The sequence below is a fragment of the Semicossyphus pulcher genome, unplaced genomic scaffold, assembly GCF_022749685.1.
Source record: "Semicossyphus pulcher isolate SPU_LCO1_2020_fin unplaced genomic scaffold, fSemPul1.0.p SCAF_2, whole genome shotgun sequence".
NCBI classification, from domain to species: Eukaryota; Metazoa; Chordata; class Actinopteri; order Labriformes; family Labridae; genus Semicossyphus; species Semicossyphus pulcher.
In genome coordinates this window covers 16,195,502-16,216,563 of record NW_027211693.1, presented here as the reverse complement: position 1 = coordinate 16,216,563, position 21,062 = coordinate 16,195,502, and the positions used below count along the sequence as shown (strand labels likewise).

Below are 21,062 nucleotides of genomic sequence, written 5' to 3'. Positions count from 1 at the left end.
CCAAACCAAACAGCAATTCAGAGCTTTATGAGGTCATATACCAGACTTTTGTTTTTTGGCCAGGAAAAGTAGTTAGCAAATTGTTGTTTTGTAAACTTTTTCAGACAGATAAAACAGACAAGATATAAGATGTTAATTATAGATCAATATTGTAATTGTGTGCTGGAGCAAGGCTAGGTTTTACCCAGTTTCCGATCTGTGTGCAAAGCTAAGCTAACTGGCTGCTGGCTGTAGCTTCATATTTAACAGACAATAAATGTTTACAGCAAAACGTGTACACCATTAAAAGGTGAAATTCAAAATATGATCTCTCGCTGGGTCAGCCCACTGATCCAAGTCATAACTTACCTCAATGTAACATTATGAGGTTTGACCTTTGTCTCATACTTCCTAAATTCAGCTCCTGGAATAACCTTCTTGTTTCAGCCTGATCCTTATTCAAGGTGTTAAAATGCTTTTTTTCTCTCATTGCACTGTTTGTTAAAAAACAATCATTTCTTGAGTTAGCAGAAATATCCGTAATTGCTTTGTAAATTAACCTGCACAATGTCAGAAGTTTGCCTCAGTTTGTCTCTGATAAATTCAAGTCTTAACTCCTGGTATATTATCTCTTATCAGAGTTGTTTTACTTGTACCAAGTAAAATGTAATAAAACAAGATCTACATATAGACTTATAGACTTCTGCTGGTGGTGTTAAAGGGAGGGTCATGGGGTCATTAAATTGCCGGGACTCACGCAAATATAAATGTAATGGTGTCCAACAAATATATTTATAAAATACGCTTCTTTGGAGTTAGCTGCAGACAAACAGACAGATCTTTAACTTTAATGCCATCACAATATGTCACAAGTATATATTATCACAAGTAGCTAAAAGGATCAATTATTTTTAATCACTCTAAATAGAAACTGTCATTTGATTGCAATTGCCAGATAACAAAAGTTTTTACATTTGTCAATTTTGACATTTTGACATTTTGACAGTTTAAGGCCAATTAGCCTAACAGTTAGGGCACTATTACACCGAGTAACATAGAAAATACACTGCTGCTACTGTTCAGCAGGTAGTTTAAACTTCACTTCCCAGTGTACATCTGGTTTGAATGGATTGTTTTATTAAAAATATGTTGCTAGTTATTGAAGCTTTTTCTTCACATCACTTCTCATGTGCTCCTTAAATTAACGACCCCAAACCATTTATCAGATTTTACACTGATGAAACACTTGATGCCAAAGTTAGACATTATTGTGATCTGCATCATGCGGGTCCTGTCCTCTCATTTGTTTATTTACTGGTCTATAAGGCTGTTTTCTAAAATGCCCTCAAACACAGCAATAGAATTCCTGCTTTTCTTTTTTTTTATATGTTATTCTAAAACCGGACAGGGCAATTTATCTTCCTTTTGCTCATTATTCTCCCAAAGCGGGGATGTGGAGTGAGGACAAACATGTCAGAATTCAGTAATTTCCAACAGGAAGATGATTTATTTCTGAGGAGACAAAGGAAAGACTATTCCAGGCAGCAAAAATATCCTCTTGGTAAGGATTTAGTGGAGAATAAAGATGCAGTGTGTGAGCGTTTTTGGTTTATTGTTTTGTTTTGCAAACTCAGTCCTGGTAAAACACACACACACAGACTGTACACACCGACACATTGTCCTAAATGCAGACAAATCGCCACCTCAGCTTCCGCACACAGAGCAGGTTTGTTATTGAATATCTCTAGCTCAGACATTTATATCTCTGTTTTCATTTGTTTGTGTTTCTTGTTGATTCTCTCTCTCTCTCAGACTGTGTGAAGGGTTACTACAAGAGAGCCAAAGCCCACGCTGCCGTGTGGAATGAAAAAGAAGCCCGGAGAGACTACAACATGGTGGCCCACCTGGACATCACTCTGGCCTCTCTTGTCAGCCGAGAGCTGAAGGCCCTGTCAGACCGCATGAAGGAGAAGTACTGGGAGGAGAAGGAGACATACTGGAACATGCTGGAGAAAAAGGATGACACAAATGAAGAGGAGGAACATGATGACGGGGAGGAAGAGGGGGAGGACAAAGGAAAACAAGGTGTGACAACAGAGAGTAAACATGAAGTTGGGGAAGAAGAAGAATCTCCCCCTGAAGTCCCTGAAGAGGAGCTCAGGGGAAATAAGGGCACAATAACTGAGGGAACAGGTAAAGAAGAGGAAGCGAACACCTCTGAGGCCGAAACAAACGCTTCCAATATAACAGAAGGGAAGGACTGGCAGCAGATGTTACGGCTGGTCATGTTGCTTCAGAGGGAGGGAAACTTCCTCATTAAGGAAAAACACTTTGAAGAAGCTTCTGGAAAGATCGAGGAGGCCCTGGAATATGTGGACTTCCTGCAGAATAAGGTAAGCGTAATTGTTTACATAGTGTCATTGTGTAAAAGCAAAGCCTAGGAGACAAGTTAATCTGCAAACTAATGTTTTATTTGCTCGGGTAGATGCACCTGCTCCTGTTCAGACAAATTTCTAAATTTCTGCTTGACTCAAGTCGATTATTTAAATTGGGGTGTAAAACAACAAAGATGGCTGCCGCTGGTGTGGAGCGTTCTGAGTCTGCTATAGGGACAGTGTACAATTAAGTTTGTCTCTAGAAAAATTTGATTCATTTAAATATCGCAATTATTTTGTTCTGGATTTTTTGAATGGCCAGCAGACTCCTGAACCGCTACTCACGCTGTAAGCGATATCATTCTAATGAACATTTTTCATGGGGGGAAATCACGCTTTTATCCAGCAGATGGCGCAATGGCGATGTCATAGGAGAAACACATTCGTCATATCCTCTTAAAGAAAGAGAAAACATGGCCGACGATGCGGTAGGCGCGGAGATTCGAGCTGCACCCTCCCAATTAAAATCCAAAGTCTGGGAAAACTTTGGCTTTCGTGCTGACGTTAGCTTACAAGAAAGCCAAACAACATGTAGCAGCAAGCCAACGGACACTGGAAGGAAGTTTGGATAAACTCCCCAGCCATCCAGAGAAGGCAAAAAGACATCTGTTTCAACTTTGGAACCGCGCTACAATATACCATCAAGTCTCTTAAAGTATGATTCAAGTATCTTCAATGGTCTAGTGTTAAAAAAGAAAAAAAAACATAATATTGAATCGCAATTATTAAAGAATCGCAATACATATTGAATCGGCACCCAAGTATCGTGATGGTATCGAATCAGGAGGTCCCTGCCGATTCACAGCCCCAATAACTAACTTGCATATGGACGCACACATGATACACCAAGTTCGTGGGCTATCACTGATATCTCCATAGTAGATGCAGTGAGCAAGTCCGGGCATGTCCCCCTCACTGCTGTGCGCTCAGACACGTGAGTGATCAGACACGTGACCTTTTTTACAGTCAGTATTAAACAAGCAGTGGTGGCTACTAAATCACAGCATGCAAAACTTTTGTAGAACGCAAAGCCGTCTGGTTTGAAGCTAGCTACCTAGCCTAGCAGCCTCCACAACCTCACAGGTTTCTTTCCTCTGTGGTTGTACCGTTCAGAGGCATTTTTGTCTGCACCTGTTGATAACGCCCCTTGGAAATAAGAAATAAACTGATACCAGACCTCTGCAGACTGGAATCGGTCCAAACATGCCAGGCTATTAAAAGCTTGCACAAAAACAAAAAAATGTAATATTTCTCTGGAAGTTTAAATGTCAAATAAAACCTTTAGTGAGGACAATGATGGTCCAGATGGACACAGGATGGACCATATTAACAACCTGCAGTCCGAGCCGTTCAGCGTGATTAATGGATTGTTTGTGCCAGAAAGTTGTCCCACAAAAGCATTGTTACTCGTAAACTATAATCATCCGTCACTGTGGCTTTTTTTTACTTGAGAGCAGCTGTGGCATCGTAGGTATGCTGGCAAAGTGAGGAGCAGAGAAAAGAACGCTAAAAATAACAGCTATCCACAGAGATATCACTGTGACAGCGCTCGCCTTTTTGTCTTCTCTTCTCTGTACTCCTGCCACGCCGCGCTGTCTAACTCCCTCCTGCCTTCTTCTCGTCAACCGGCCCTCTTCCATCTTCATTTCTCCTCCTCCTGCTCTTACAATTGTCCAGCCCGTCATTCCCAGCATCTATCTTCTCCATCATTCCCCCCAACCCTTACAGTTTAATCTCTTTTTTTTTTGTTGTTTCATCTTTTCAACATTTTCCCTGCCATCCATCACCACCACCTCCCCACCCATGTTGTCCTCTGTGTGTTTCCTCAGCAGGTGGATCCGCAGAGCGAGGACTGGGAGTCGCTGGAGAACGTGCGCCTTCCGCTGACTCTCAACCTCAGCCAGTGCAGGCTGGAGCTCAAACAGTACCAGCATGTGGTGGAGCTCAACAGCAAGCTGCTGAAGAGGCATAAAGGTAATAAAAGTTACTTTGAAGAAAACAAAAAGCTGTATTTGTTATAAGAAGAGGCACATATATAAGCATGTTCAACTTTCCTAGCACTCCGTCATTTTCGAGCTTAAAAATATCTGTTGTTCGTACAAATGCCCTCGGCAAACGCCTGCCTCAACACTGCAACAGTCCTTGATCTGGCTGTTTACAGGGAAAGAAGGAACCAAACATTCAAAACCGCATCGCTGAGTCTCTCTTTCTTTCCCCTCGGCACCCACCCGTGGACATCACAGTCAAAAACGAATTCATTGTTTTCTTTGTTTCTGCTATGTCTGAATTATTTATAGTCGAGGCTGATGTGAAATGGTGTTCTTATGCGTTCCTTTTCCCTTCATTTACTTCTCTCCAACTTTCCCCTTCTCCTTTGTCTTCCTCCTGTCTCACAGCTGCCGTTCAGTGCATCTATTTCATCCTCTCTCCAGAAGTTTACTTTACTGCTGAGTAGTGTTCTCCTTACTGACCTCCTGATCTTTTGAAGCCCTTGTTTATTTTAGTATTTGAGTAATTTATACCCTTCTGTCTTTTCTCATTCTCCATAGGTAACTTTAAGGCGGTGTACCAACGTGCTCGAGCACACGTCGCTTTGTGCAACGAGGACGAAGCTCGGCGAGACTTGGAAATGGTTGAGAGATTGGACCCGCAGTTCAAACCCTTTGTGCGGCAGGAACTGAAAAAGATGGCCGAGAGCCTGCGCTCATTGCACGCCCGTCAGAACAAGACTTACTGGGATACGACGCAGGAGAAGTGGGGGCCTGGTGGAAGCAAGGCAAAGAGTGCTGCAAAACAGAAGAAAGTTAAATTTTCACAGAAAGCCCCTGAAGAAAAAACTGAAGCCGACGAGAAGACAGAAAACAGAGAGATAGAAGACGAGGAAAGCTCGGAGAAACCTGCCCCTGCTGAGGCGGAGACAGCGGATGATGCAGAGACAGAGAAAAATCCAGATGCAAAAGCCGAGCAGAGTAATAAAGAGCCGGAGAGTGGGAGCGAGAGCGAGAGCGGCGAGGGGTTAGATAATAAAAATATGGAGAGGATCGTGGTTCACGGGGACAGGCAGGACGCACCAGATAATCAAGCAACAGAGGAAGATAGTGATCTCGCACCCACCGGCACAGGCGGAGATAATGTAGTGAGCAGGAGATCAGCACACGATAAGGGCAGCGAGAAGGTCAAATGCCAATCAAGTGCTGCCCTGGACCCGAGCAGAACAAGCCAGGGGAACAAAGGGAGCAGCGGTGAGACAGGAAGTGGTGACACTCAATCAGAGTAGACCAACAGGCTGGAAATGTCTTGTGCAGGGCCAAAGGAGCTCAGGGGAGGCTGAGGGCAGAGAGGAGATCAGACCTAAAAACTGGGAAAATAGCTGCAGAAAAAGTGATAAACAGCCGAGCCTCAAGTCTCAACTGGAAATATTGATTCTGCCACAAACAAATCCAAATATAAACCCAGGAAGAGGAATTAATGTAAACATAAACAGCCCGCATTGGGTTTCATTATTCAGTCCTCAGAGGGGGAACTGCAGGCGTATTAAAAAACGGCACAGGAGTTTGGCAAATACAAAGTTTTATTTCTGTACACAAAGAGTAGAAAGCAGCCAGTAACCCACTTGTTATTACAGTAAAAAGCCTTTCTTCAGAAAACTTGTTTTTACAGATTAAAAACTCCAGAGAAAAGACAGCAAGAAGTGTTTGAGTGCTGGACAACAACGTAAAATCCAAACCATTAAAGAAAATCATCTAAATGATTAATGAGGTATATTAATGGTGAGTTAAATAAAAAAAGAAACCTCAGTTCAACAGTAAGTCATGAGTGTGTGTATATGTGTTAGTGTTACCAACACCGTCTTTGAGGTTAGGTGATTCATTGCCCACGTGTCCTTATTACAAGCTTAGATGCATGACAAGCAAACACGGAGGGCGTGACTCGAAGACAGGAGAGTAATGATGGGAGCCATTAGCGCGTTGGCCGGCTACATGCAGCCACTGAAGTCTGGGGAGAGATCGCAGTGTCCTCTGGGTGACTCTCGCCTCAGTGGAGAGCCTTTTTCTTCAATCGCACGGCTTCAGTTTGCACCACAGAGCGAGAATAAGAGAGTTTTAGTGCGCGGGGAATATATGGAGCTGCTACCAGTATGGGAACTTGTGCGTGGATGAGATGATCACAGAGTCGAAGGGATGATGCGCTGTGCGGCTCTCCTGCAGCTGGAGGACCATCAAAGTCTGATTAAGATGGGGACAAACATTTGTATGATAATGTAACTCTGTCATGTGACCACCCAGCCTGCCTCTTCTTTATTGTCTGAAAATAAACAGGACAAATGTTGACACGCATCCCTATGGGGAATCCCTCCTCTGCTGTTTATTCACGCGTCACTGTTACATCATTATGTGCGCCCACAAACCAAAGAATGGAGCGCGAGGCCGCCGGGTGATCATCAATGTGTAATGAGATGTGTGACTACCAATAAATAAAAGCCTACAAATAAACATTAGTTGTCATGTTTATTCTGCTGCTCTTTGTTCTGACTTGTGAGTGCTTCAGTAAAAGCGCTGATGGAGTCAACAGACGGTGATAATGACTTTCTTCAGCAGCGTAACAGTGACAGGCTTCAGTGTAGGCGGAAGTGAAGAAGAGGGGAGCGGCGCTCTCTCTCGCTTCCCTTAAGGCTATTAGCATTTGTATAATGAGCGGCGTATCACCTTATCTACTCACAAACCTGTGCTACTGCGTCCTTGGGGATAGTTCCCTGGCAACAGAATCAAAACTAACAGGCAGCGAGTGGAGGGGAGGGAGGACGGTGTCAAAATGTGAGCGCCGAGTGCCTGGAGGGGTAGCCCGTAATGAGTGCAGCAACATGGGTTTCAAACTCATGTATGTGAGGTCAGTGTGTCGTTTTATTTTTAAGGATTAAGATGAGCTCCTAACTGTGTGCGTCTCCGTCTTTGCTGTGAGGATGAGGCGGTGTGATTGCACAGAAACACACAGAGCCACAGCTTACTTGTTTCAGGCAATCTCTTGTCTTGCTTCTGGAGATTTTTGCTGTGGCAGGCACATCAAAGTGGATCTCTCCCACCAGCCCTCGAGCGATAAATGGATTGTTTTTTCTCTCTTCCACCTTTCCTTTCCTATCTCTCAGATCTTTAGTCCCTCCGAGCATCAGCCCAGCATCATGGCTTCACCTATAAAAGCGCTATTTAGTTGGTTTTCAATGAATGGATGCTCACGCGCTGTGATCCACGCTTTCCCCTTTTTCCGGTTTCTCCAAATTAACTACCACTTTATCCAGGAACTGACAGACACACGAATGCACACCTGATGCAACCTCCTTCCCTGAATGTAAAATGAAAGCGTGGAGAAAAAAAAAAAGTCAAGAGAGACCAACTTGCTTTCTGTGGATTCAGTTTGGTTTTAAGGCATTAATTGACTGTGCTGTGTTTAAACAGGATGCACCCAGTGGCCTCCATACCACGAGGGCAAAGCCATTTCAAACACTCGTCTTCTTGTAAATCTAAAAGCAATTAAGTACGCATTAGCGAGGGAAAATGAGGCATGTGGAGTCAATAGCAACAGTTCTTTTCAAATCTACATGGACAGAGGGGATTACTCAGGAAGAAGTCAGTGCAGGACCACGTCATGGCGGGCCTTGCACCCCTCCCTGTACTGTCTGGAATTGGCCTCGCAGACAGAGAAACACAGAGAGAGAGAGAGCTTCAGTCTGGCACCACTATCGCCCGGAGCTCTTTCCTTCTCTCTCCCTGCACACAGCAGGAGAACACAAAGATTCCAGAGAGGAGGTCTGACATTTATCAGCAGACATTTCCTCAACAAAACCCCCAATTTCAGTCACAATACAGACCGGCTCAACACTGTCTGAATCCTGCGACACAAAGACATGAAATGGATCGCAATTGTTATGGGAGTCTTTTTAGCTACGCAGTTCAGCGCATGTTATTGATCATGCAGGCAGTCACTTGTGTGTTTGTGCACAAGGAGGGAAAGGGTGCATTAGTGTGGACGTAGCAGCATACATGTGTGCGTGCACGTACAGCGAGTGCAAGTGGTTCTGTATGAGCGTAAAGGGCTCACTTAGGAGAGGCGAGCAATGACAGCGACAAGCAGTTAGGGAGGATTAGAGAAACACAGTGTGTGCATACAGAGGCGCTGTGCTAGCGGGCACTTTGGCTGTCTTAAATAAATCATGGATTTAACTGATGATGTGTCATTCTCACAAAGTAAATAAGCTCGTTGTGGTTGCTGTCAACTCCCTGACAATCTGCACCAACGCAGCCACATGAAACGCAGTCACCCAGCCCTGATCTAGTTTACGCTAGCGAGCTTTAACGCAGCACCTCCCTTCAAAAAACAAAAATAACAACCATGAGAAGACATTCAAGGAGGAAAAAAACCCACAAACACTGAAGAGGCAGGCATCCTGACAAAACAAGGGGATATTCTTCTTATTCCTTTTTGCATTTTTTTAAGAGTCCTTTACATTGACGGTCCAATTTGTGCTGTGGACTGATATAAAGCTTCACACCCTCGAACGACTACACAGATACTGGTAAGCACAGTGTCTTGGCTGAGCGTTTTCCTTTTACTTCAGTCTCTCCCTGACCTGCTGCTAACGTTAGTTTCCTTTGGCTCGTTAACACGGTGTCAGGCTGCGCCACTGAAGTTATGAAGCACAGCCCGGCCAAACGGACATCAGCGGGAGCCTTCAGCAGATTGCATGAAAAAGGCTTTTAGTGCACAGAGTTCCAGTGGAGGGTTAGCTCTGGGTATCATAGCTGCTGCAGTGGCCACACGGCCGGGTGGATTGTGGCCTGACCTCAGCCGTATGGAGCTCCTCCCTCGGCCATCAGGCGTCCTTCCAGGCTTTCACCAAGCTCCTCCAGGCCCACTCGGGGTTAGATGTGTGAGGTGGTGCCTGAAATTAGAAAATAGAGGAAGAGCAAAAAAGGAAGAGCTTTAACAATTTTCATAACACGCTCAAAAGAGTGACAGAATGTTCTTGGTTATAACTAAGACGGCTGTAATTATGATAATCCCTTTCTTTGTTCAAGTTACAGGCTTTAAACTGCCCAGCAAATTGCGTTTTAAATGCGACGGGACAGTTTGCACAGTGTGACGCTAACGCTCTCTTTCTCTCTCTGTGCTACCGTCTCTGCTCCTCTTTATCTTACTCCTCCTCTCTGCCATTTAATCTCCCTGTCCCTCCCCCCCCGACTATCGACCCACAGCAGTACATATTTGCTCTCCTCTCCATCTCTCACTCTCCCGCGGGTGATGGAGGAGCAAAGAGTAAGACTCCGAAGCGTGGGGTTGCCACGGCTGCTATGTTCCGTGCAGCCAGGATGAACTCACCCGGTTCTGAGGGGAAGACGTTTCTCAGCTGCTCGATGACCTCCTGGAGCTGCAGCACCGTGTCCTGTTCGTGCTCCATATCATCTCCTAACACAGACACACACATTTTTACACCTCTGTGAGTGGTTAAGGGGTGGGATTAGATGAGGAGGATGCATGGTTACACATTCAATGTGCATGCATGTGTCAAGCCCACATCTGAGCCCGGCTGCACGTCGCTGACCTGCTGCTTCAGTGTCAGTGGTCTCTCTGCTGGCCGGCTCCCCGTGGTGACCCCCTCCGGACACGGGAGACGACAGGGTTGACGGCTCTGATCCGTTGGCCTCTGAATCATCTTTGGGCTGTTTTTAGGGAAGATTGATTATCGTTCAATCCAAATAATTGCTTATATCTATCATGTTTCAGCCTACGGAGCCATTTAGCCTATCATATAGCAATGAGAATGTGATAGATAATGGCATTCAGCCAGCGCTCATCACAGAGCAAAACCATTTAGAAAAAAAGCCAATTTTGCCCGACAGCTGTTACACAAAACCATCAGGTTACCGTGATTTGTGCTTTGATAGACAGAGAAAGAGACGCAGCGCACACAGCAGCTTGCAGGAAACACACAACAACAGAGGTGGAGAAAAGTCCTGATTCACAATCAAAGATGCATAATGTAAGTCTCGAGGAAATTCTCAGATGTCGCATACATGCAACCCACAATCTTTTGTGTTGTTTTGAGCAAAGGTGTCGCAATCCTCCTGAGGTGAGTAGGTTCAGTAGTCTGCAGAGATATGGGGAAGCTCATACATACACATCCATCACCAACAAAGGCAGATTTTACCGATTTTATATTCTGAGGAAATGAAACTGTGATATTGGTCCTGGGAGAAAAAGGAATTGAACAGCAGTTTTTGCTCCGCCACAATCTTTTCTATTCACTCTCAATTTCCAACTCTTTGACCTGGAGAAGAAGCATCCTGTCCCTCTTTCTCTGTGTCTCTCTCCCCTTTCTCTTTATTCAGTGACCTGCATGCATAATTTGCAGGTGTACTCCCGCTGCTAACAATTTACACTTTTATATTATAGTAACCCAGTAACTGCGTGTGTCAGCTCAGACTCTCCTGCCCATCTCTTTCTCACACCTTTCCTTCAGACTGCGGCAAATCCTTTATATTATGCTTCAGGGTGTCTTAATGCTTATCCTCTCTCTTAACTCTTTCTATACTGTAATTTTTTGCGCTCTAACTTCTGGTCATTTCATCTTGCAATGTCATATATTCAAAGTTCAAATTTTACATTTTCACACTAGTCGTCACTTTTATCATTTCTTTTACATGTATTACCCTTGCCTTTTTGTACTTTTAGAATTTATGTGAGGCACTGTGGTTGGAAACCATGGATGATTTGGATGCTTAAACTAGAATTAAATTGCAATGAAATTGACAGGGGGGCTGCATGGTGCTGCAGGTTATCGCTGTCCCCTAGGTCCAATCCCGGTTCGGACATAGGGGGCCTTCCTGTGTGGAGTTTGCTTTCTGTATGTTCTCCCCGTGCATGCATGGCTTCCCTCCGGGTACTCTGGCCTGTAAAATTGCCTGTAGGTGTGAGCGTGAAAAGTTGTCTGTCTCTATGTGTCAGCTCTGTGATTGACTGGCGATCAGTCCAGGATGTACCCCGCCTTTCGCCCAATGACAGCTGGGATAGGCTCTAGCTCCCTGCGACCCTGAAGAGGATAAGCGGTACAGATAATAGATGGATGGATGGATGAAACTGACAGGTAGGAGGTAAAAGGCTCTAGATCTGAAAATTAAAGGAATTACCTGATCATAGGTAAGTGTTTTAGCTGGACAAAGCAGGACTGTACTTCTTTAGGCACCATAGCATCAACTAACACAGAGATGACAGCCTATTTTTTGACATTATTAGATAAATCACACAAACTAGACTGGTTTGCAGGGTGCTACTGTGGGCACTTAAGCCATATAATATCTACACATGATATGCCCCCGATTTAGCTTGTAGATGGCAAAGTAAAAAGGACCCAGAATAGATCCCTGGGTGACTCCACGATAGAGAGAACAAGAGGAGGAATATTAAATCCAGTGATGACTGTACTCATACAATCTACTTAAAATACTAGTACAGAAACTAGTACAGCTGCAGAAAACCTTCAGGAATGTATAAAGAAATATAGTGTTAGCCAAATTATCACTGAATTTAGGGGTCGATGACATGTTTTGTCTATAAATTGCGAATCAACTTCTACATCTAAATACAGGGGAGCCAAAAGTACATTATTTTCCGCTGCAAAGAGAAGAGTTGTCTGAAAACTGTGCCGAAGTAGTATACTTAAGAGAATTATTTACTGATGTTCATGATGCCCCATACACGCCTTTCGCAGACGCTACCTGTAGCAGTAGCTCCCTGAGCCGGCGCAGCTGGGACTCCAGCTGTTTGTTGTGGTCCTCCAGGATCTGCATCCGCGTCTCCAGTCGCGTCTTGTGTTGCCGGAGGACCCGCGCCTCAGCCAGAAGCTCCTCATCCTGCTGCCCTTCTGCTGTTGGCGAACCTGGACCTCCCTCTCCCGCCTCAGTCAGCATGGGAACTGATGCTGCCTCCTCGTGCTTCCACTTCAGCCTCCTGTACTCGCCCTGCAGCACCCTAAGGACCCGCATATGAGGACAGATGAAGGGAAAACAGTCAGTTGATGCTGCACCATACAAAGCTTTCACAGACAGAAATGTGCCCACACATAATCATCATTTTTGTGGTGAAATTACTCTTACACATAAAAACAGAGCAGCATGTTGACGCATGGAGAAGTATCATTCTAATTTTGTATATAAGCCGCAATAAGACAGTCTTCTATCTCTGATGTGTGTGACGCTAAGGCCATTAACTGACTGCGCGCTGTGCTGTGAAGGATTAAGGATTAACCTTCTGTTAAGGACAAACATAAACTGCAAACGTAATAGTAACTGGGAATGAAAAAAGGGGGGGGGTGTTTATATTAAAATGTAAAACTTCAATATACAGCAAAGTATTGAAATGATAACCCTTTTCATTGGCACAAACTGAAGTTTTGATAAAGACATAAAAAATAGATATCTCCATAGAATACATCATTACACCAGATGAGCAGATATTAAGTTAGATGGACTCTGCATGAACAAATATTTCTCTTGTTGCTAGAAAGTCATTGATAGACAAAGATGTGTGTGATATGTTATCCTACTTAGTGAGACCTCTTAGCTGTTGTATAACTACAATGACAGAAATCTGAATAATGTTTTTTCAGGGATTCGGGTTGCCCTGTGGGAATTGTGTTTTTAAAATCAAACACAAAATAGTGCTCTGGCTGAATAGAAAGAATATGTGAATCTACCCCCTTTATTGTATATTTCATTTTTATTTCCATATTGTTATACACTATATTTTTGCATTTTAATTTTGTCTTTATTATTATTATTATTGTTATCATTATCATCATTGTTATTATTATCATTATTACCACTATTATTATTGTCATTGTTATCATTATTATTATTATTATTATTATTAGTAGTAGTAGTAGTAGTAGTAGTAGTATTATCATTATTAACACTATTATTATTATCATTGTTATCATTATCATCATTATCATTATTATCATTATTATCACTATAATTATTATCAATATTGTTGTTGTAGTTACAGTTATTATAACTATTTTCCTCTTACCTGTGTTATCTTGAAACAATGTTTTTACCCTCTTAAAGACCCTGATTGGTTATTAGTGCAGATTAAAATGTATTGTATTTAACGACTTTTAAATAACAGGTACCTAAGACCTGATGTAAAGCAGAATCCTGAGTCATCTGCTCTGAATCATGCTTATGAGCAATCCTTGTATATATAGGAAAAGGAAATGAAAAGGAAGGAATTATCAAGTTGATAAAAATGTAGGGTTATTCTATATATTCCAAGGTCTTAAATCCGCCCCCCTTTAAAGAAGATCAGGGTTAAAGTTCTTCAATTGTAGCTTTTATTCATTGTTCAGGTAAGAGCCACAAGGGAGGATTAAATCAGGCAACAGCAGCAACTGTAGCAATAAATTAGAACAAGAGAGCACACTGCGGTGTCAGAACAGGGGGCAGACTTTGTAGAAAACCTAAACTGGGTCAAGGTTTCAGACACCCATAGGCCATTTGCGTACGTGTGTGTAGCTGTGTGTCACTGTGTGTGTACAAAGGTCACTACAGAATAGAAAAAAAGAGAAAATTATTCATCTGAATCATTCGCATAAGGGTAGCTTCTAGTTACCAATTAAGTGGACAGGAGAAATTAACTTGCTTCATTTATTGAATGCCTGAACCGCTCAGGTACTGGATAGAGAAGAATACAGAATACACGGAAGAATTAACATCCAAAGTAAGGTGTTTCAGAGATGTACGCTCACTAAACATAAAGCTTAAGTGCGATCTACGAGTGTTTGTGTAAGTAACAAAGGCTTTACTGTCAGGAATACATGCAGAATATAGTGCTTGTTTTCTTAGGGCTCTTCAATGGGATTTAGAGTGTGAGAGTGTTTTCTCTCTGCAGAACGTCTGCAAACGGCAGCAGACGTACCAAGAAGAGCATAATGCCTCCAGATAAACACATATCTGTGTTGTTATGCTTCTGAGAGGCTATACTGAAGGAAATCACCCCTTATCCCAAACTTAATCTAAACCTCAAATTCAACACATTTCTCCATGCTTTCAAAAAGTTTCACGCTTGTGATGGAACTGTCTACTGACGTACAAAAATATGTGCAATAAATGTTCTTTTCTCCTCGCTACAAACCGGTTCTCGTTCTCCAGGCGGGCCAGGGTGCATTGGAGCTGCTCCTTGTCCTGGTGCTCGAGGTGGGCCAGCAGCATGTGCTGTCCGCAGGGTGAGTCATTGTCCAAGGCTGGGCTGGAGTGACGCAGGAGGTACTGATCTTCATCCCTGAGTCCCCCACACAGGAGACAGCACACTGAGCCACCAGCAAACAGCCAACAGCAGCACAAAGCAGAGCCAAGGAGGGCTTGGGGCAGCAGGTAGGCCAAGGCAAGGCAAGCAGGGGGGAGGGGCGGTGCAACGGGACAAGATGCAATGAGACAAGACTGGACAGAATATGATGGAAAGCTATGGTAAAGGCACTTCAGCAGGTTCACAGGCCAAAGATGACATTTTCTGTGCTACACTTGGCTCATCGCACCATTAAAAACCTGCTCACTATTATTATTTAAACTGGAAGACGGATCACAAATATTGCCCAAATAATAAACACTTTATCGTCTATAGACTTAATGTGCAGAACAATGATAGCAGACCAGCGGCTGTAAAACAATAACAGTATCTGTGAATGTTTGGCAATTATTATAACAGAAACAAAGCTGTTTGTCAATTTATATGTCTTTATAGTGCTTCAGGCTACGACCCAAACTATTTAAGTTATAGAGCATGCGACGTAATGCTAAATTATACATCACATGGGTATAATAGGCCCAGTTTGAGCAGACTGGAGAGGCCTGATTCACTTAAGTTGGAGCCCAAAGATCTGTCTGTTCAGAGGTCCCACTTAACCCTCAGATAAATTGGTGAGTTAGCAACGAACAAATGAAACTCGACAACTGAAGAAGGACAAAATATTAAAGCCTCTCTTCGGGCAGATGTTCCTTAAATTCCTTTTTTGTATGTTTTTCTGTATTTTCCTTTTTTGTATCGTTTTCTGTATTTTCCTTTTTTGTATCATTTTCTGTATTTTCGCGCACCAGAGACCACATCACCTCTGTCCTACAACACCTCCACTGGCTTCCCATCCAATTCAGAATCCAATTAAAAGTCCTTCTGATCACCTACAAGGCCCTTCACAATCTTGCCCCCTCCTACCTCACTGACCCTCCTTCTCCAATACACTCCCACCCGCAACCTAAGATCTACTGATGCCTACTGATACGAACACCGACACCCAGTCTGTAATACTGCAAATGACATTTATTTAAATGAAAATCGTCTGTGTCATTACTTTAGTACTTTACGTTGAAGTTACAATTTAATTAACCTTCCTTATAACTAACTGCCAACATTATTGAGGAAATATCGCCATAATTAAGTAGTTTAGTATGAAATTCAGTTTAATATAATATTTAATCATGTGATTAAGCAAATAAATCTCACAAGGTTTGTTGAGTTGAATTCATACAATTATTTGCAGCTAATTTATGAGCATTGCAAGTACTGTATTTATTATAATTATTGAACCTATGAACACAAGATTGAAGGTTCCACTGACCCGTGCATCTGACTGAATTAAATTATTGTCATGTCCATTTTTTGGGCAATAAGGAGCAACAGTGAACTCAGATAAATGCATCCAGTTGGGAGGTGAAGGCTTCACACACAGGCAGCATGGTTCAAGACAGGAAACAGTCCGACGCCAGCCAAACACCAGCTGGAGGCACAGATAGCACAGCGACACGTACAGAGCCATGCAGCAGGAAAACAGAGAGGCTCTGACAGACAGAGAGTCGGGTTTGATGAATAAGAACAACAGGAAACAAGGGCACAGGAGCAAAAAAACAACACAGCTACACACGAGGGGGGGGAAGTGATGTGTCATGCATACAAACACCCTCCCAGGCACAGAGTTACAGATGCAAAAACTATATGTTCATGCACTGATTTACACACATTCTTGTGACTAAGCTCCATCCAAGCAACACCCTAGATACATGCACATGGCAACACACAGGTGTCAGTAGTAAAAAGTGTTGCACTGCTGAAGAGTAGTGTAGTTTCAATGTGGTGTCAATCACAGCCTTCTCTTAGACACACATAAACACACACACACACACAAACATAAAACATGTTGACAAGAAATAATGAGCAAACGTCCCGATACACATACACACCTGGAGTCCTAAAAGAGCAGACAACACTGTGTACAGAGCTGCCGGGCATGCAATCTTGACTTTAAAGCGCGATAAAAAAGGAAAAGCATCTCAAAGAAGGAGGAAACGGTTGACAGCCCACAAAGATGTCAACAACGAAAGACACGGACACACAAACGCATGAACCAGCGCGTCCTCAGCATTCTCACAAAGAGGAGTCACCTATAGGCTGCTTTGTTTACATCAAACATCCCTATTTCTTTTACTGCTGTAACCACCACCACTCAGCCAGCTCACACACACACACACACGACTCTCTCTTTCCCCTCAGCGGGGCTTTGTGTACCTCCCAGTGCCCACAGCCGAAGACTACAATCTGTTTGCGCGTCGCTCGCCGTGGGTCATTTTCATTAGGTGCCTGATTATTTATGTGATTACCCACTCTTTGCCTAACAGTCGAACATGCATGCACAAGCCTGAGCAAACACACTTAACCACAAAAACAATCAATGTATCGAGGGGAAAGAGTGTACACACACACATACACACACATACACAGACCACACACGTGTAATCCCAGAGAGAGGCTGTGCTTGTAATGAGGTGGCAGCATACTTACAGACTTTCATCAGGAGACAGGCTATCCGTGAAGAATGAACAATTCTGGCTCTCCATTTCTGCCAATCTATAAATATATACACACACAAACACACAGCGAGGACAGCATGTGACACATACACACATAAACATACAAACAGGAGAGTGTATGAGTCACAGCAAATATAGGAAAAAAGCAACAGATTGAAATGATGAAACGCTGTGGAAATATGCTTCCTAAAGCGCAAGCTAAAACAAACAATTAGTGCAGTTTAGTTTTTAAGTAGTGCGAAATAAAAACTGTACGTGGCCTTTTAGTTTTATGGAGTGTAACTAAACAGCAAGCTGTCCAAACATACAACTGACAAGACTGCAGAGTGGCAGAAATTTTACTTGTACTAGCTATAAAAGTGTCCACAAGGAGGGAGGATAAAATTCTGATAAAATACAGTACACTGTCTACCAGCATGCAGGCAATAAAAAGCCTTTCACAAATGTGCTTGTGTCCAGCACCACGGACAGCGGCCATGTATGCGGGAGTGAGGAAATAGCGAGGGAGCTGGTGTGTAGATTTCAGGACCAAGGACAGCGCCTCGGCTTCTACATTACATCCTGCTGACTGTCGGTGGACAGCAGCTCTGCGCACGCTGCTCTGTAAAGCTGTTTCACGACTTTAACAAATACAAAACACTGCAGCGTGGTGAAAACGGTTTGAAGCGTGCTAAAAATACATGTTGCTCACGCTGTTTTAGGTTTGACGTGTTTTTTTTTTTTTTTAGGGTTGGCATGCATTATGGAAGTTAGAGGCGGAAAATTCACATCAGAGCGTAAAAAAAACATGATTGTGTGTTTAAAGTAAAAAAAACTGTAAATGGGGTCAGTGTCCTTGAAGACTCTGAACCCAAATTGCTCCCAACGGTTAGCTTAGAGTGTAGCTCGCTGACTGCAGTGTGTGAGTGTGTGTAAGTGTGTGAATGAGAGGCAAGTTGTAAAGTGCTTTGAAAAGAAGGCTGTAAAAACGCAGTCCATTAACGAAATAAAGAAAGAAGAAAGTAAACGCTATATGCATATTAAAGTGCATATTTTGGCTAAATCATATTAAAGTGTATGTTATGGCTAATACACCAGCTCAGATAAACAAAAGACGGCAAACACTAAAACTACTCCCATGTAATTTAATTATTTAGTAAAGCCTTTTAACACTCTTAAATTTTGCAGCCACTTTCTTTATTAGAGCTGTGTTTCCGCCTCGGTTAATTTGGTGCGCAGCTGCAACATTAAGTGTTTCATCACTAATAAAAACAGAATCTTTTAATATGCTAGGACCCAGTTAAACACAATTATAAGAGTGTTTTTTTTGTGTATTTACACCGATCAGCCATAACATTATGATAATATTCCTGCCTAACGTTGTGTAACTCCCCCTTCTGCTGCCAACACAGCCTCGAGCGGTCGAGGCATGGACTCCCCTCGACCTCTGAAGGTGTGCTGAGGTATCTGGCACCAAGACGTTAGCAGAAGATCCTTTAAGTTCTGTAAGTTGTGAGGTGGGGCCTCCATGGATTGGACTTGTTTGTCCAGCACATCCCACAGATTCGGATCGGCTCGATTGGATTTAGATCTGGGGAATTTGGAGGCCAAGTCATCACCTTGAACCTGTTGTCGTGTTGCTCGAACCAATCCTGAACCATATGTGGCAGGGCACAACGGGAATACCATTTCCATGAAGGGGTTAACTTGGTCTGCAACAATGTTTAGGTAGATGGTACACGTCTCAGTAACATCTACATGAATGGCAGGACCCGCGATTTCTCAGCAGAACACTGCGTCCGCCGGCTTGCCTTCTTCCCAGAGTGCATCCTGGTGCCATGTCTTCCCCTGGTAAGGTAGGTAGGTACTGACAACTGCAGACCGGGAACACCCCACAAGAGCTGCAGTTTTAGAGATGCTCTGACCCAGTCGTCTCGCCTTCACAATTTGGCCCTTGTCAAAGTTGCTTCCAGCACATCAGCTTTAAGGACAAAATGTTCACTTGCTGCCTAACATACCCCTCCCATTGCCAGGTGCCATTGTAACGAGCCTACATCAATGTTATTCACTCATGTCAGTGGTCATAATGTTATGGCTGATCGGTGTATATGTGTGCATGTGTATTTATAACCCAGGTCATAATTTAGTGGAAGCAGTAGCTGTGTTTTCACAGTACCTTTACTCTCCATCACTTTCACCTCTGCCTTTCCTCCTACGGGTGTAGCTTACACTTTGAATGCACAAGACCACCCACTCTGACACCCATTAAAAAGACGTCTTGGACAAGTAGCTGCAGTCTGAGACAAGTTGAGTGGAAGAGAGCTCACCACAGGCTGCTGCAGTCCACTTAATATCACATGTTGCTGAAATACGTGTTAAATGATCAAAGGCTGGATTTCTCCTTCAAGTGAAGCAATTAACCAGCATGAAGAACCAACTCACTGACGCAAATGTGCAGAGAGCCATGTGCTGCCTTCATGCATACGTGGCACACATGTGGCACATGAAAGCTAAGTCTTAAATCCACACTGCAGCAGACACTCGACACACCCCGTGCTGTCATCTTTCACTGAGTGTCGTCAGCTGAAGGAGTGAGGGATGTGAGGAGGAGAAGGAGGGGGAGTGATGTAGAGGCTGTCAGAGACATCCACATTACATCCTCTTTCTCAGCAGTGTCCGCTGGGACCGCAACACTGAGAAATTTAGGATTTATCCATGTCCTGTTACAGGAGGGGCCCCGGCCTGTGAACTCGACCGCTCGTAATTCAATCTGCGACACAATTCATCAGAAAGTCTCCACAAACTGAGAGTCTCAGTCAGGGGCATCAGCAAAAGAGAAGAGAAAGAGAAAGGGTAGGGAGTGAGAAGAAATAGTAGTGTCTTTGTGTGTGGGCGTCTTGTGCATACATGTGTGTTAAGCTGCTGGTGAGAATGTCAATAGATGTGAAAGGAAATGTGAAATGGGAGAGAGAGTGAGAAATCCTAACACAGTTCTTAGAGGCTTTTTATCTTCTCATCCATCCTCTGTAAGATGGTGAAAGAAATGAACTCCTCTCCTACATCCATATGGGGGAGGAGCGAGAGAGAGAGCGAGTGAGAGAGAGGGAGAGAGAAGCTGTCTCTGTGTTTGACATGCCTGCAGATCTGACTGTACTCACCCCCAACATCAAAAACTTTATCTCCCTTGAGATGACTGGGGACTACATTACTGCCATGGATTAACAAGTACGAACCTCACTGGCTGAAGGGCACTTTGACACAAACACAGACTCCGACACACACACACACACACACACACACACAAACACACCTGTGTCATGTCTCATCCCAAGGGGAAGATTTTCAGACACTGTCCTGCCAGTGATGACATCCAGTATTGTGATGTCAGCTTGACTTTCCATTAGCACTCAAAGTGAGCGGCGAGTTAGGATTAATGCGGGGAATGAATTCAAATAAGGAATGTGATTTACGTCCTTTATCATCTGACAGGTGGCGGAAAGAGAGAGAAAGAAAGGAAAAGATGATTGAAGTCAATTCGGCATGCTGCCAGATTAAAGATAAAACACTCCACACTCCTTTAATAAGGCTTGTCTCTTCTCATTACCACTGCGCTCAGATCAGCATCCTCACACTTCTCTTTATTGTGTCTGAATCTGAAAATGCCGGTACTCATTCATTTTAATGCATTCGGGATGAAAGCGTTAAAAAAGTTTTAAAAAGTGCCTCATCTTTATGCCTAACTTTTGACAGACTACTAAACCAG

The 21,062-nt window shown here is 43.4% G+C and overlaps 1 protein-coding gene across 1 annotated transcript in view; it reads right to left on the bottom strand.

Annotated features, from left to right (window-relative positions):
* Nucleotides 1–5,975: 5,975 nt before the first annotated feature.
* Nucleotides 5,976–21,062, bottom strand: part of drp2 (dystrophin related protein 2) — an 88,718-nt gene continuing 73,631 nt past the window's right edge. Inside the window, exons 18-23 of the mRNA XM_069669683.1 lie at nt 17,292–17,357; nt 14,598–14,744; nt 12,182–12,434; nt 10,009–10,126; nt 9,786–9,872; nt 5,976–9,348 (exon numbers count right to left, since the gene is read on the bottom strand). Coding sequence (XP_069525784.1) covers nt 9,329–9,348; nt 9,786–9,872; nt 10,009–10,126; nt 12,182–12,434; nt 14,598–14,744; nt 17,292–17,357 — 691 coding nt within the window. The 3' untranslated portion in view covers nt 5,976–9,328. The remainder of the gene's footprint in view (nt 9,349–9,785; nt 9,873–10,008; nt 10,127–12,181; nt 12,435–14,597; nt 14,745–17,291; nt 17,358–21,062) is intronic.